Raw genomic sequence first — 12,099 nt, forward strand, 5'->3', positions numbered from 1 at the left:
ATGTCCTCATCTGGAAATATCATATTTATTTAATAGCTTCACATTTTGTTAACAGTTGTGTGTAGTCAATTGACTTAACATTTGGCTGTTCTGTGCAGACCGGAGCTTTTGGTTACAGATCTGCTGCTGTGGTTTTTGAGTGTTTTCAGTTAAAGTTGTTTTCCGGGCTCATGGCTGTGCTGTTGATGAACGTTGCCTTTTCTTTTCCTCTGAATGAATCCGACCTGAGTCGAAAGCCCCTTTCAGAGTACTTCGCTGCGTTCGGGTTCAACATGCCTGACACGACGAAACTTAATCGAGCGTCAATGAGTGCAACCCCACCGCGCTTAAAGTCATTGATTGGATTACAAATGGTCTTGTCTGGAACAAGTGGCGCTGCTTCAACTAACAATCCCCTCGGCCGCCTCTCGATGTAGATAAGGTCACGTCTATTTGCTGGAAAATAATTGGAGTTTAATTGCTACATGCTGTAGACTGAAAAGAAATCCCTAATATTCCTCTGCCCTTGCACTAGTATTGTCAGTAGGCGACGGCTGCTCCACAAAGAAGGATACTCGGGCTGCATGTGCAGGCTTTAGGAAGGTCATCAGTGTTTGAAGATGAGAAAAGATGTTTGCACTTTCATCTGATACGTCATCCCAACTTTAAGGCTTATTTATCTAAACGCCCTTGTGTAGTGAGTGTTAATGAAGGACCCCTGACCATCGTGATCAGTTGGGGAGGAGAGAAGTGACTCGGATGAACGCCGCATTGTACGTTTGCCTATCTGATCATCCCTTTGTCACGGTATGATCAGCACAGCATCTGGTTTTCTTTCGCCTCGCTCATGAGCACAGAGAAATGACGTTTTCACATCGATCCAGGCCTCGCTGTCGCTCGTGCATCCGCCGATGATGGGAAAAGTAGGTCCAGCCAAATCTGGTCTTCCATTTTTCTCTCTTTTGACACGGTTTACAGAATCAATAAACTGTTGATGAATGTTTGATAAGCCACAAACAATTTGGTTGATAGCACTTTTGCCAGTAATTCATCAGTCTGTCCCTGAAAAGGAAATTCTATAGAAGGCGCGCTGAAGCTATATAATGTAAAGAACTCTAATACCTTTCTTTAACTAGGCAATTTGTATTTGTAAGTAACTGCTATACATATAAAAAAAATTACATCGTTCACTTGTCTCTGTGTAAAAGGTTAATTGTTTGAGTGGATCCCCGAAACTTTTCTTTGCCTGATGGTTAAAGATGAGACGTGAAGCAGGTTGCTTCTGTGGAACTGAGCCAGATACGTTCACAGGTTGTTTGGGAGCGAGAGAGAAAGAAAGGGAGGGAGGGAGGGCGAGCGAGAGAGAGAGAGAGAGAGAGAGCGCACGGAGGGTCTGTTCTTCTTCTAGTGGCATCTCCTCTTCTTATAATAATGCATAAGGTAGCATGAGGGCAGAGGCTTACAATCCATGATGTAAATGTTTTTTTGTTGTGTTTTTTTTTTTTTATATGTTCATATTAAATGACAATAAAATTAAGATAATATTTTATTAAGCCTTGAATCGCCTCCAGTTGTTTCTACAGGCAAACAGACAATAAGAATGCTGTTGAGGGCAGCAGCACCTGATGCCACAGAGGACTGGGAGGACGTTGTTATGGCCTGTACCAAATGCTTAGACCTGGGGACACATTTGATGCCTGTAAAATTTCAAATGATCGTATTCTAACAGCTGTTATTGACGTGTGGAATTAATTAAAATCAGTTCTTAAAAAACAATACATGTCTGCCATTGTTTTATTTTGAAAGTAGTCTGTATGTATTCAGCCAGACAGCCGCTCTTAATGACGGGATCCTGAGATGAATTCATTGCATCTTATTTTCAGCTTTGATGTCTGCAGGTGTTTCAAAAATGATTTGGATCAACCTCAAAGCAAACTAGTCTGATAATTAATTTCAGTATTTTGTGAAATTGAGTTGCTAGAAGTCTTCTTTGGGTTCTTTATTACATTTAAGTAGTTTAATTTGGCTGCTCCATAATTACTGTTATGTCAAGTGCAGTGAAATAAAAATAAAAACGTCTAGTTTTACTTCTTATATGGAATGAAAGTAAATATATATTTTTTATAAGGCAGCATTAAATGCTAAGTTAGCTGTGCTGTCATCTCAGTCTGGATCACCTGTATGATGACTGTTAGTCCTCAGTATTCATTCACATAACTTGTTAAAATATATTAACCATTTCCCAGTTACTGAGAAATTAACACTTTTAATCTAGCCTCTAGACATAAAGCAAAGTGTTACAATGGCCTGAAACTGCAGCAGCTTAACTCCCATAATGCTTCATCTCTGGCTGCTGTAGAATTGTTTGTGTCATAAAATATTTTCATTTTACGGAATTGGATCCGTTCGTTTACATAATTCTACTGTTCTCTTTATGGGGAACAAACCCCCCACAAAATGCAATTATGTTGTGTATACTGAATGCAAGAAGGGTTTGCCAATGACTAGCAACATGGATTTTGATGCATTGCATCAAATGCATAAAGCAGAGATGCCTCTAGTCAGTGAAAACAAGGATAATAGCATTTATTTTACCAACGTAAAAGTGACATTGTTTAAACCAAGGATCTAGATTGAAAGCCTGATATTATGCATTGCATGTTTTTATGCAGTTTATGAGATTCGAAAATAGTGGTCTTATTCTATGGTTTATTATAGACATATTAAGAGTTAAAGTTTGATTAAAAAATAAATAAAAATAAACTTTGCTAAAATGTATGCCGTAGCATTAACACAGACAAAATTATCTAAAAATTAAAAAATGTTCTGAGTGAGGAAGCTTTAAATCATTAAATAAATAAATACATGTTTTACTTTGAAAAGTTCAAACTGATAATAATAATGTATTTGAATCTTCAGTTCCCTCCTCTTACCGCTAGGTGGCAGTGATGTGCGTCACAGCTTGTTTACTAACTGCCATTAAAACGCATAAGAAAGCAGCGGTGTGGATAACAAATGGTTAAAACTGAACCTTTATCTCATTAAAAAACTGCATCCCGGAGGTGTTATCATCACAAACTCATCTCCAATGAGATGTTTCTGCATTTATCGTCTCAACTTGTCAGACACGGCCTCAGTCTCGTCTCGCGCTACTTCTATTTGAAGGGCTCTCCCTGTGGGTGTCACACACAGGTCTGATGCTGCAGCTGCTGCTTCCTGTATTGAGGCACCACCACAGCACCAAAGCCCCACCGAGCTGAAATACGGAGGAATCTGTTGCTCGGACGCTGCCGAGCCTGCGGAAGAAAGAAAAAAAAGACACCCGAGTCGGTCTCACCGGTGTCCCCTGCCGGTAACAACCGCTGAGAAACGAGGAGGCTTGCACGTTCTGACTGAGAGACTCAGGGCACCGTTTTTTTCTTCTTCTCCTGGAGCTGGTGCTAGCTAGTAGCAGCTAGTTGGCGAGTAGCTAGTAGCAGGAGGTAGATAACAGAAGAAGAAGGACAAATATAAATGTGTTCACTCCAAAAGCTATAGAAACCTACCTGAGTTTTAAATATCGCCTCGGCATGATACGATTTACCCAAAAATAGCTGACTGACATGCTACAGAAAGTATACTAACTTTGCTAACGTTAGCTAGCTAACTTAAGTTACTAGCCACCAAGAAGCTGATCCTGTTGCTTTTTTTTTTCCTCACAAGAGTTTCGAACAAGTAAAAAAAAAAAGGTTTAGAATAGCAGCTCCTCAGCTTGCTTCCACGTTATTGGAGAAAAGTCCTCTTCGGGTGATTTATTGAAATGGCTCCTAAAAGAAGACCCGTTCCCCTGAACATAACGCCCATCGGGGAGGGACAGGCCACCTCGAACACCATCGATGCTGCATCTGAGTGAGTTAAAGGGATTTATGCATGCTCTGTGTGTGTGTGTAAGTTACCATTATATACCACATGTGTAACGTTAACACATCATTAACACCATTGATGCTGCATCTGAGTGAGTTAAAATGTATTGTGATTGTGTTAAAGAGAGATTTAGGATAAACATAATTTAATGTCCCTGTCTTATCACTTCTCCCCCATGACTGTTGGAAACCTGCTGAACGAACGGTCTCCTCCTCCTCCACAGAGCCAACCTCGAGGCCTTACAAAAGAAACTGGGTGAGTTGGACCTGGACGAGCAGCAGAGGAAACGACTGGAGGCCTTTCTGACCCAGAAGGCTCAGGTCGGGGAGCTGAAGGATGAGGATTTTGAACCCATATGCGAGTTGGGTGCTGGAAATGGAGGAGTGGTCAACAAGGTCCGCCACAAACCCTCGGGTCTGGTCATGGCCCGGAAGGTGAACATTAACACCTGTTCATTTGTTTGTTTGTTTTGTTGCAGGTGAAATGGGACAGTTGCGTCTGAAGTGAATCGAAACACATTCCAGAGGTGTAGATTATTATCTTCGCACCAGATTCCTGGTGCTGGCACCCAAACAATGGCGCCACGCTCACTTTCTTATTACTTACTTATTTCTCATCACCTATACTTGACCAAGATATAAATATGTCCTCTTAAATAATCCTATATATTGGCCAATATTAAGTTCTTTCTGACTTCAGATTCAGAAGTCAGAAAGAAAGTGCAGCTTGTAATCAGCTCTTTGATCACATAGTTTTCTGTCAGCATTTTTTTTTCTCCACTCTCTGAAATGTCTCTCAGTGCACATCCTGGTCACAAGTTTTTTCACCAGGGGATCGTTATCATAGTATTTTCATATTTTTCTGTTGTATCTGTTTATTTCCCCTCTAAGTTGGTGTTCAGTTTAGGAGACAGAAAGCTAACGGGACTCCAGACAGACACTCCGCTTGTAGGCTGTCAAGCCTTTAAGTATGTGCTGACATGGCAGTTCCCTAAAAAGTTCTGTAAATTATGAAAAATACGATTTGGAAAGATGGGGACTTGTCTTTGCTATATTGTGGCATTCTAAGACGTTCTGTGTGTACCTAGACTCGCCTAGTTTAAATGAGTTCCAAAATAATTTGTGTTTAGTTTGCTGCACACAGATGAATAGGAAAGTGTTGTTGTTATGCTAACCACCACGTCTGAAATGTTTAAATATAATGTATATAGGAAGTTAGCGACTGATGAAACGGCAGCTGTTGCACTTGTGTTTGTCAGAACAGCGGTTGATGGTCTCATCCTTTCCCTCCTCAGTTGATCCACCTTGAAATCAAGCCTGCCATCAGAAACCAGATTATCAGAGAGCTGCAGGTGCTGCATGAATGCAACTCTCCCTACATTGTGGGCTTTTACGGGGCCTTTTACAGCGATGGGGAGATCAGCATCTGCATGGAGCACATGGTGAGAGACAGACTGTTGTCAGTCTACCATTGGACACGGAATGATGTGGTTTATTATTGATTTTTAAAGTAGTGTGTCACATTTAAATCGTGCAAAATGTCTTTACAGGATGGCGGATCCTTGGACCAGGTCCTGAAGGAAGCCAGAAGAATCCCAGAAGAAATCCTGGGGAAAGTTAGCATAGCTGTATGTAGTTCACTAATTCTGATACATTTGAAAAAATATATAGTTTCTGTTTTTTTTTTTATGACACGTTTGTCACCTTAAAATCGTTGGCAGTTTGAATTTGGCAGTGACGTGAACATTCTTAAAGCTCGTTACTGTGCATGTTTTTTTAACAGCGCTGCTCGTTGTGGGTGTGTTTCTCTTGTGGTGTTGCTTAACTGGCTGCGTGTTGTACTGTCATGCATGAGTCACCGCTGTATTTTACTCGACTTAAACTGTTGCAAGTCCAAACTAAGTGTAATAACAGGATTGTTTTTTTATTTGTATTCATGTATATCTACATAGGGAAAGTTTATTGTTTTGATGTGATGTGGCCCTTATTTGTGCGTTGAGTTGAATGTTTTCCTCTTGTTTACAGGTTTTGAGGGGACTAGCCTACCTGCGGGAGAAGCACCAGATCATGCACAGAGGTGAGGGTGTTCTCGAGTCGCACTGAATTACATTTGCTCTCCAAACCCCTTCTGCAACATTTCCAAAATCACTGCAGCACAAGAGATACAGAGTGTGTAGTTCGTAAAATATGATAAGTGATTCCACAATTTCTGGGTGGTGATGATGATCAGGGGAGGTGTGGAGTTTATTTCAAGCATTATATTTAATGTTTATTACACAATCACTTTGTCGGTTATTTATCAGCTTAACTCCGGTCTGTTGCTTCCAGAATGACTAATGCTGAAACTACAAAATAATTTTCAACCTGAGGAGCCTTTGACTTCAGATATCTCACAAGCAAGATTACTAAAACTGATGGATTCGCTCCTAATTATATTTAATGGCATAGTGATTAATTACTCAATTATAGTTGTTCACTACAGTTTCACTATTGTGTAGTGTTTGGACGAGGGAGACTATTAGGTGTGAGATTATAATTATTGTAATTCAGTCATTCTCAAAGTTGGAAGATAGAAATGCGGTGCGTGCAAGTAAGGCCTGAGAACAACTCTGCCTTGTTTCCAGATTTCTCATTTAGAAATAATAAAACGTAGATGTTTTTTCATGGACTTTTGTTGTGGTTAATATGAGTCCCATCCTTTCAGTATTAGTGGCAGCTAAGTTTTTGCTCATGCTTGTGAGGCACCCAGCCGAGACTGCAAATGTTCCCGTCTACACATCCCATTTAAGAAAAATGCAGGTTTATCCCTTAATTTTCCACTGACCTTATCCTTGCTGCTCTGAAAGTGACTCAAGCACACGAACTAAAAGCATTTTGCTGTCATTTCTTTTTCCAAATGTCTTCGAACTTGTTTAGTCAGTGAAACCTTTAAAATGCGCCTCGTTAATTAGACCGTCTCCAGTCGTCCTCGTACTATTGGTTTCAAATTTGTATTAATTGTCTCCATCCTTTTTCCTCCTTTTTGCACTTCATCAACATTTTAAGGGTTTTAACACGCTCACAACAAGGCACGCTATTGTTGAAGAGTATCACAAGTTCCTCATCTTAGACGTTTGTAGCATGACGGGGAATAAAAGGCTCAGTAAAAACAATTCTCTTTGCATTCAAACAAAATCACAAGCCACACCATAGCTCAGTCTAAAGGCAGACAAGTTTTCCCACAGCACACCGGTGAGGAACCGCGGGTGTGCAGTTGTGAAATGCACCGGTGAAGGCGGCGCTCAGACCTGCACAGTGCCTCACAGTGAGGCTGTGCTGGAGGGCCGGTGGTACTCCAGGACCGTCGTCTGTGAGCTCAGGCGGTAATTACAGCCTCTCAGATGTGATTATACAGCAGCCGCGCCCTGTTGACCCCTCCCTCCGTGTCTCCCTCCATCGTTCTCCCGCTCTTTCATGCCACCTCTTTCTCAGTCACTCATCGCATGTCCTTGGTTGAGGGGAGGGAGGGGGGGGTCACACCACAGAGGACAGATTGCAGGGCTCAGTCTTACCCCATTATTTTGCAGGATGTTTTTCAGCGATGAGCGGGGAATGTGAAGGAACGGGCTTGTTTGTAACGGGGGCTCAGCTTGATTGTAGCTATTTTCTCCCTCGCTCTATTAACACGGCACCACAGAAGAAGCTGGGGGGGGCGTGCTGCGTGCGTACCACCTACAGGCCTCATGGCAGACTAGCTCTTGTCTAAATATTTTGTTGCTAAAGTCGTAAAAAAAATATCTTTGGTACAAAATATATATATCTATCAGAAAGCGGCTGTTATTATATACATAGTTTTTGCACATGTTAGTGTCTGAGATGGTGAACAAAGATACATCTATCATCATAGACTTAGTCATATATGCACATGCTTCATGCCCCTACCATCATAATATTTACATACCTCAGCCCATGTGTATGTATAGTCACATACCAGTGTAGCAGTGTTCTTGTTGGCTATCTGTTTAGTCATGATTTCCTATTATAAGCACTGCCCTCTCATCCTACTGTTTACCAAACAATGTCTAGCTCAAATGATCAATAAGTCCTCATTAAAAACGTGTTTTACATTTTGTTTGTTTGCCCACGGCCCCTCTGCCACGTAGATGTCAAGCCCTCCAACATCCTGGTCAACTCTCGCGGGGAGATCAAGCTGTGCGACTTTGGTGTGAGCGGGCAGCTCATAGATTCCATGGCCAACTCCTTTGTTGGAACACGCTCCTACATGTCGGTGAGTCAGCTCTGCACGCCTGCGCCCCCACCCCTTTTTCCTCTGGCCCTATCCCCACTTTCCTTCTCCTTTTTCTCACATTGCTCTCGTTCACTGGCCCCGCCCTCTGCCTTCCCTTCCTCTGGCCCTCCCTCACTCCCCTGCCGAGGGCTGTGCTCAGGGAAGGGTTCTTTGGCAAAGAGCGAGGCAACTGTGCTCTCTCTTTCTCGTCCTTCTTTCCCCTCACTCTTAGACACCTGGTGGGTGCAGTGCCGAAAGCCGCTCGTCTGGCCCAATCCCTCGCCCACAAAGCACCAGTGGTGTAGAGGCGCTTGCTCTTTCATCATAATTCCCAACGCATACACACACACCTGTCCTTGCTCACCCTTCTAAGTAAAACAGTCCAAAGATACCCTTCACTTCCTGCCAAACCCTCCCATCCTCTGTCCTCTTGCCCTCACCACACCCATACTCTCCTTGCCATAACACCCCCCTCCCATTATCCTCTCCACCGCTTCCTGTGCCTTCCCCACCCAACCCTCTGCCCAACCCTCTCTTCCCTGCCTGGTGTCTTGGCTCTACCCGCTCCTTCTGACGTAGATCGTGTGTTTCTCAACAGCCGGAGAGACTGCAGGGCACTCACTACTCCGTTCAGTCTGACGTGTGGAGCATGGGTCTGTCCCTGGTGGAGCTGGCGATTGGCCGCTACCCCATCCCCCCACCAGAACCCAAAGAGCTGGAGTCCATCTTCGGACGGGCCATTATGGACGGGGCCGAGGGAGAGCCTCACACCAACATGCAGAGGCCCAGACCACCGGGCCGACCCGTGAGCGGTAAGGGTAAAGACTGCCAAACATAATTGAATTAAAAACTTTCTTCATATGATTTTAAATTAGTTTGCTACGTGAATAATTCTAATGTTATGCAACTTTTTCACAGGGCATGGGATGGACAGTAGACCTGCCATGGCCATCTTTGAACTGTTGGACTACATTGTGAATGAGGTATGAGAAAGAGCTGATTTGCATAAACACACACTTTTTTTTATTTCTGCACAAAATGTTTGTTTGCATGAATTTATTTTTACCTTTTTTTTAATTCTTTGTTCCTCCTCAGCCGCCCCCTAAACTGCCACTTGGGGTCTTCACCAATGACTTCCAGGACTTCGTGACTAAATGGTGAGCTTCTGCAACCACATTTTTCGAGCGAGCTAAAAGGAAAGAAAAGCACACTGTTCTTATCTGCTTTTACGCAGAAGTGAATCGGGAGAAGTAGATCATGTAGAGAGCTTAAATTCCTACACTTGGTTCTAATGCCATGTGACACGAAGACAGCAGTGTTGACTGAAATGCAGTTGTGTTACGTACGAGGTGGTTGTTTGGGAAAATTAAATCTAACTTAATCCTTCAGTGACAGAAGCAATTCTACAGTCTCATGTCGGTAACTTTTTTTTTTTGGTGTGATTTGTGTTCGCAGTTTGATCAAAAACCCGGCTGAGAGGGCCGATCTGAAGATGTTGACGGTGGGTACCCTGAGCTTCATTTTCAGTTCTCTTTAGTTGATGATGCTTGCGGTACAAACAACTGTTTCCTTTTTTGTTTTTTTCCTCAGAGTCACACGTTCATCAAACGATCAGAAGTGGAGGGAGTGGACTTTGCCGGCTGGTTGTGCAAAACCATGGGCCTCAACCAGCCCAGTACTCCCACCCGCGGCACTGAGTGAACCGGCCCCAACTGCCCTCACACACCTGGGTCTTGCTTGCATACACATAAATATACTGCACGTACACAAGCCATCACACACGGGCACTTTTTTTTTCTTTTCTTTTTTTTTTCCATCTTGCTCTTGGGTACGGTTTTGTCCCTTCCCCCATTTATTTCTTCAGCAGTAGCAGAGCCCTTTGAGTCGTTGTACAGTAAGACCACAGCTTCACCATGCCAGTGTCAAGAGTAGCCGCAGCTCACGTTTCCACCCCGCTACAGAGGATGTAAAGCACTGAAAGGCTGCCGGTGCGTCAGCTGAATTTGGATTGATTGACAAACTTCTTTCGTATTGTTGATTGTCGAATATACAAATATTCTGTATTAATCTTTTGTATGGCAACAGTTGATGGCTTGTGGGACTTGTATTTTAATAAATGACCTGCCGTAGAGATTTCCAAACGGAGAAATCGAAACATATCGCCTACTTGCAAGTTCTAAAGTGGTCAAACTTACTCATGCATACATGTTCTCAGCAGAGGCCTTGCAATTACCTCCAATGTAATAAGATTTGTTAGTGGAGAGTGTGCCGGACAAATGGGCGTGTAAGGAGTCCTTTTCACTATCTGGTAAGTGAGCGATCACTCTGAAGATCACTTTGTGAACAATGTCACAAACCAAAGAAGGTCCTCGTGACTAAAAGTTTTTCAGCGCCTGAGAACTTTGATTTCGTATGCAAATTCATGAACAGTATATCGTGTACGTAGAATGTTTTGATTTAGTTTTTTCTTCATTCACTGAGCGCCACTGAGTTGACATCGTTTCCTCAACATACATTTCAATGTGCATCCCACACCGTGTCTCTCACATGGGAGGAGGCGGATGCTGTGCAGGCCTGATGACTGCCAGAATCTCCATTATTGACATTGAGAAGGAAAACGATCGAAATGTATTCATGGGACGATAGAGCATGGTTTATTATCTTTATAATACTGTACGTGTATTTTATTTCCCAAGATCATGATGGGGATGATTTGCTGGTGTTTTTTTTTTTTAATCAAAAGCCTGAATCTCTGCAATGTCGATATGATATTCCAATCACATTGACTAATTTAAGTGTTTTCTTTCTTTGTTGTTGGTCTGTACTTTCCCCTGAAGTGTATTTGGTTACGGTTTCACTGTACTGCTATGTGTGGCGCTCCAAGCGTTCTCTTGGGACACAACCAGCCGAGAGGTGCTGTTGGAAGAGACTTGGGTTGAAACAATTTCTGTAATTCAACCCAATTAATTGTGGTAAAAAAAAGGAAGAAATACTACCCAACGTTGAATGAGACGTCAGACGAGTCTAGGACAAAGGGTTCGACTGAACATTTTAACCCAGGTCAGTGTTGGTCACATGGTGGTGTTACTTGCTATAGCTCTTGTATTCGCTCTGCTTATGGCTGCCCTTTATTCCCCCCCCCCCCCCCCCCCCATGTGCATTTGTTCAGAGCAAAATGAATGCGTTGTCACTTGTATGTGTACAAAGCTATATACAAAAATTACAGGAGTACTATTTTGCAGTCTTAATATACAAATTTTTGATTTATGTAAATGACAAGGGAGAAGTCATTTTATTATAATATAAAAATGTGTTGGATATGGTTATAATGTATAAAAAGATTAAAATAGAACTTATTTGTCAATGTACTGTGAGGTGTTATTTATTTCTGGCAGCCATTGCTGTTCGCTATGTCGTTACTATACATCTATGTCGCTAACAGACTTACCAGAAATCGTTTTAACCATACAGACAACAATGAAGCAACACGTACGTAAATGTTTTACAGGTTTTAGCAATTTTAGAGTAGCTGCCACTTGTGAATTGTTCTGTAATGATTTACTTTATTTAGTTTATATGGTCATATGGTAGCCAGGACCCTAGATAACATGGAGAACACAGGTTATGTTCTTAATCATAATTTAGATTGGGTTAATTTGGGGCAATGCAATAATATAAAAAAACATTTCCCAATTACAACTTTATTATTTATTATAGGTTTTAACAGCATGTCGAGAAATAACATTGATACAAAATCTATTTTTTGATGGGGACTTGGTTGTATATCTATTGTCTTTTTCTGGACATTTAAATATTCCGACTCTAATGTGGATGGATTATTGAATTGAATTACTGTCAGGGCCTTCACTTACACTCAACGACATGTCAACCAGGAAGATACAAAAATACTAGAAGGCAGACCAAAGCACCTACAAAGAGATGCACAAACAA

General features: G+C 42.1%; 1 protein-coding gene across 2 annotated transcripts; it reads left to right on the forward strand.

Annotated features, from left to right (window-relative positions):
• Positions 1-3,211: 3,211 nt before the first annotated feature.
• On the forward strand, positions 3,212-11,516 carry LOC306776704 (dual specificity mitogen-activated protein kinase kinase 2). 2 transcript variants are annotated; one of them, XM_079267497.1, is made up of 11 exons: positions 3,212-3,867; positions 4,106-4,316; positions 5,177-5,323; positions 5,432-5,509; positions 5,907-5,958; positions 8,024-8,148; positions 8,747-8,966; positions 9,067-9,131; positions 9,244-9,305; positions 9,604-9,649; positions 9,739-11,516. In XM_079267497.1, the coding sequence occupies exons 1-11, from the start codon at positions 3,779-3,781 to the stop codon at positions 9,847-9,849; spliced, it is 1,206 nt and encodes a 401-aa protein (XP_079123623.1). In that variant the 5' UTR covers positions 3,212-3,778; the 3' UTR covers positions 9,850-11,516. The 2 variants fall into 2 exon arrangements, with proteins under 2 accessions (XP_079123623.1, XP_079123624.1); XM_079267498.1 differs by having other exon boundaries at positions 8,747-8,960.
• The last annotated feature ends 583 nt before the right edge of the window (positions 11,517-12,099 follow it).

Source organism: Melanostigma gelatinosum (genome assembly GCF_949748355.1).
Source record: "Melanostigma gelatinosum genome assembly, chromosome: 4".
Lineage (NCBI taxonomy): Eukaryota > Metazoa > Chordata > Actinopteri > Perciformes > Zoarcidae > Melanostigma > Melanostigma gelatinosum.

Coding starts and splice junctions, on each gene's coding strand:
- LOC306776704 (XM_079267497.1), top strand. CDS start 3,779: ATGGCTCCTAAAAGAAGACCCGTTCCCCTGAACATAACGCCCATCGGG. Junction 5,324..5,431: donor GCATCTGCATGGAGCACATG/GTGAGAGACAGA, acceptor ATGTCTTTACAG/GATGGCGGATCCTTGGACCA. Junction 8,967..9,066: donor CCGACCCGTGAGCGGTAAGG/GTAAAGACTGCC, acceptor ACTTTTTCACAG/GGCATGGGATGGACAGTAGA.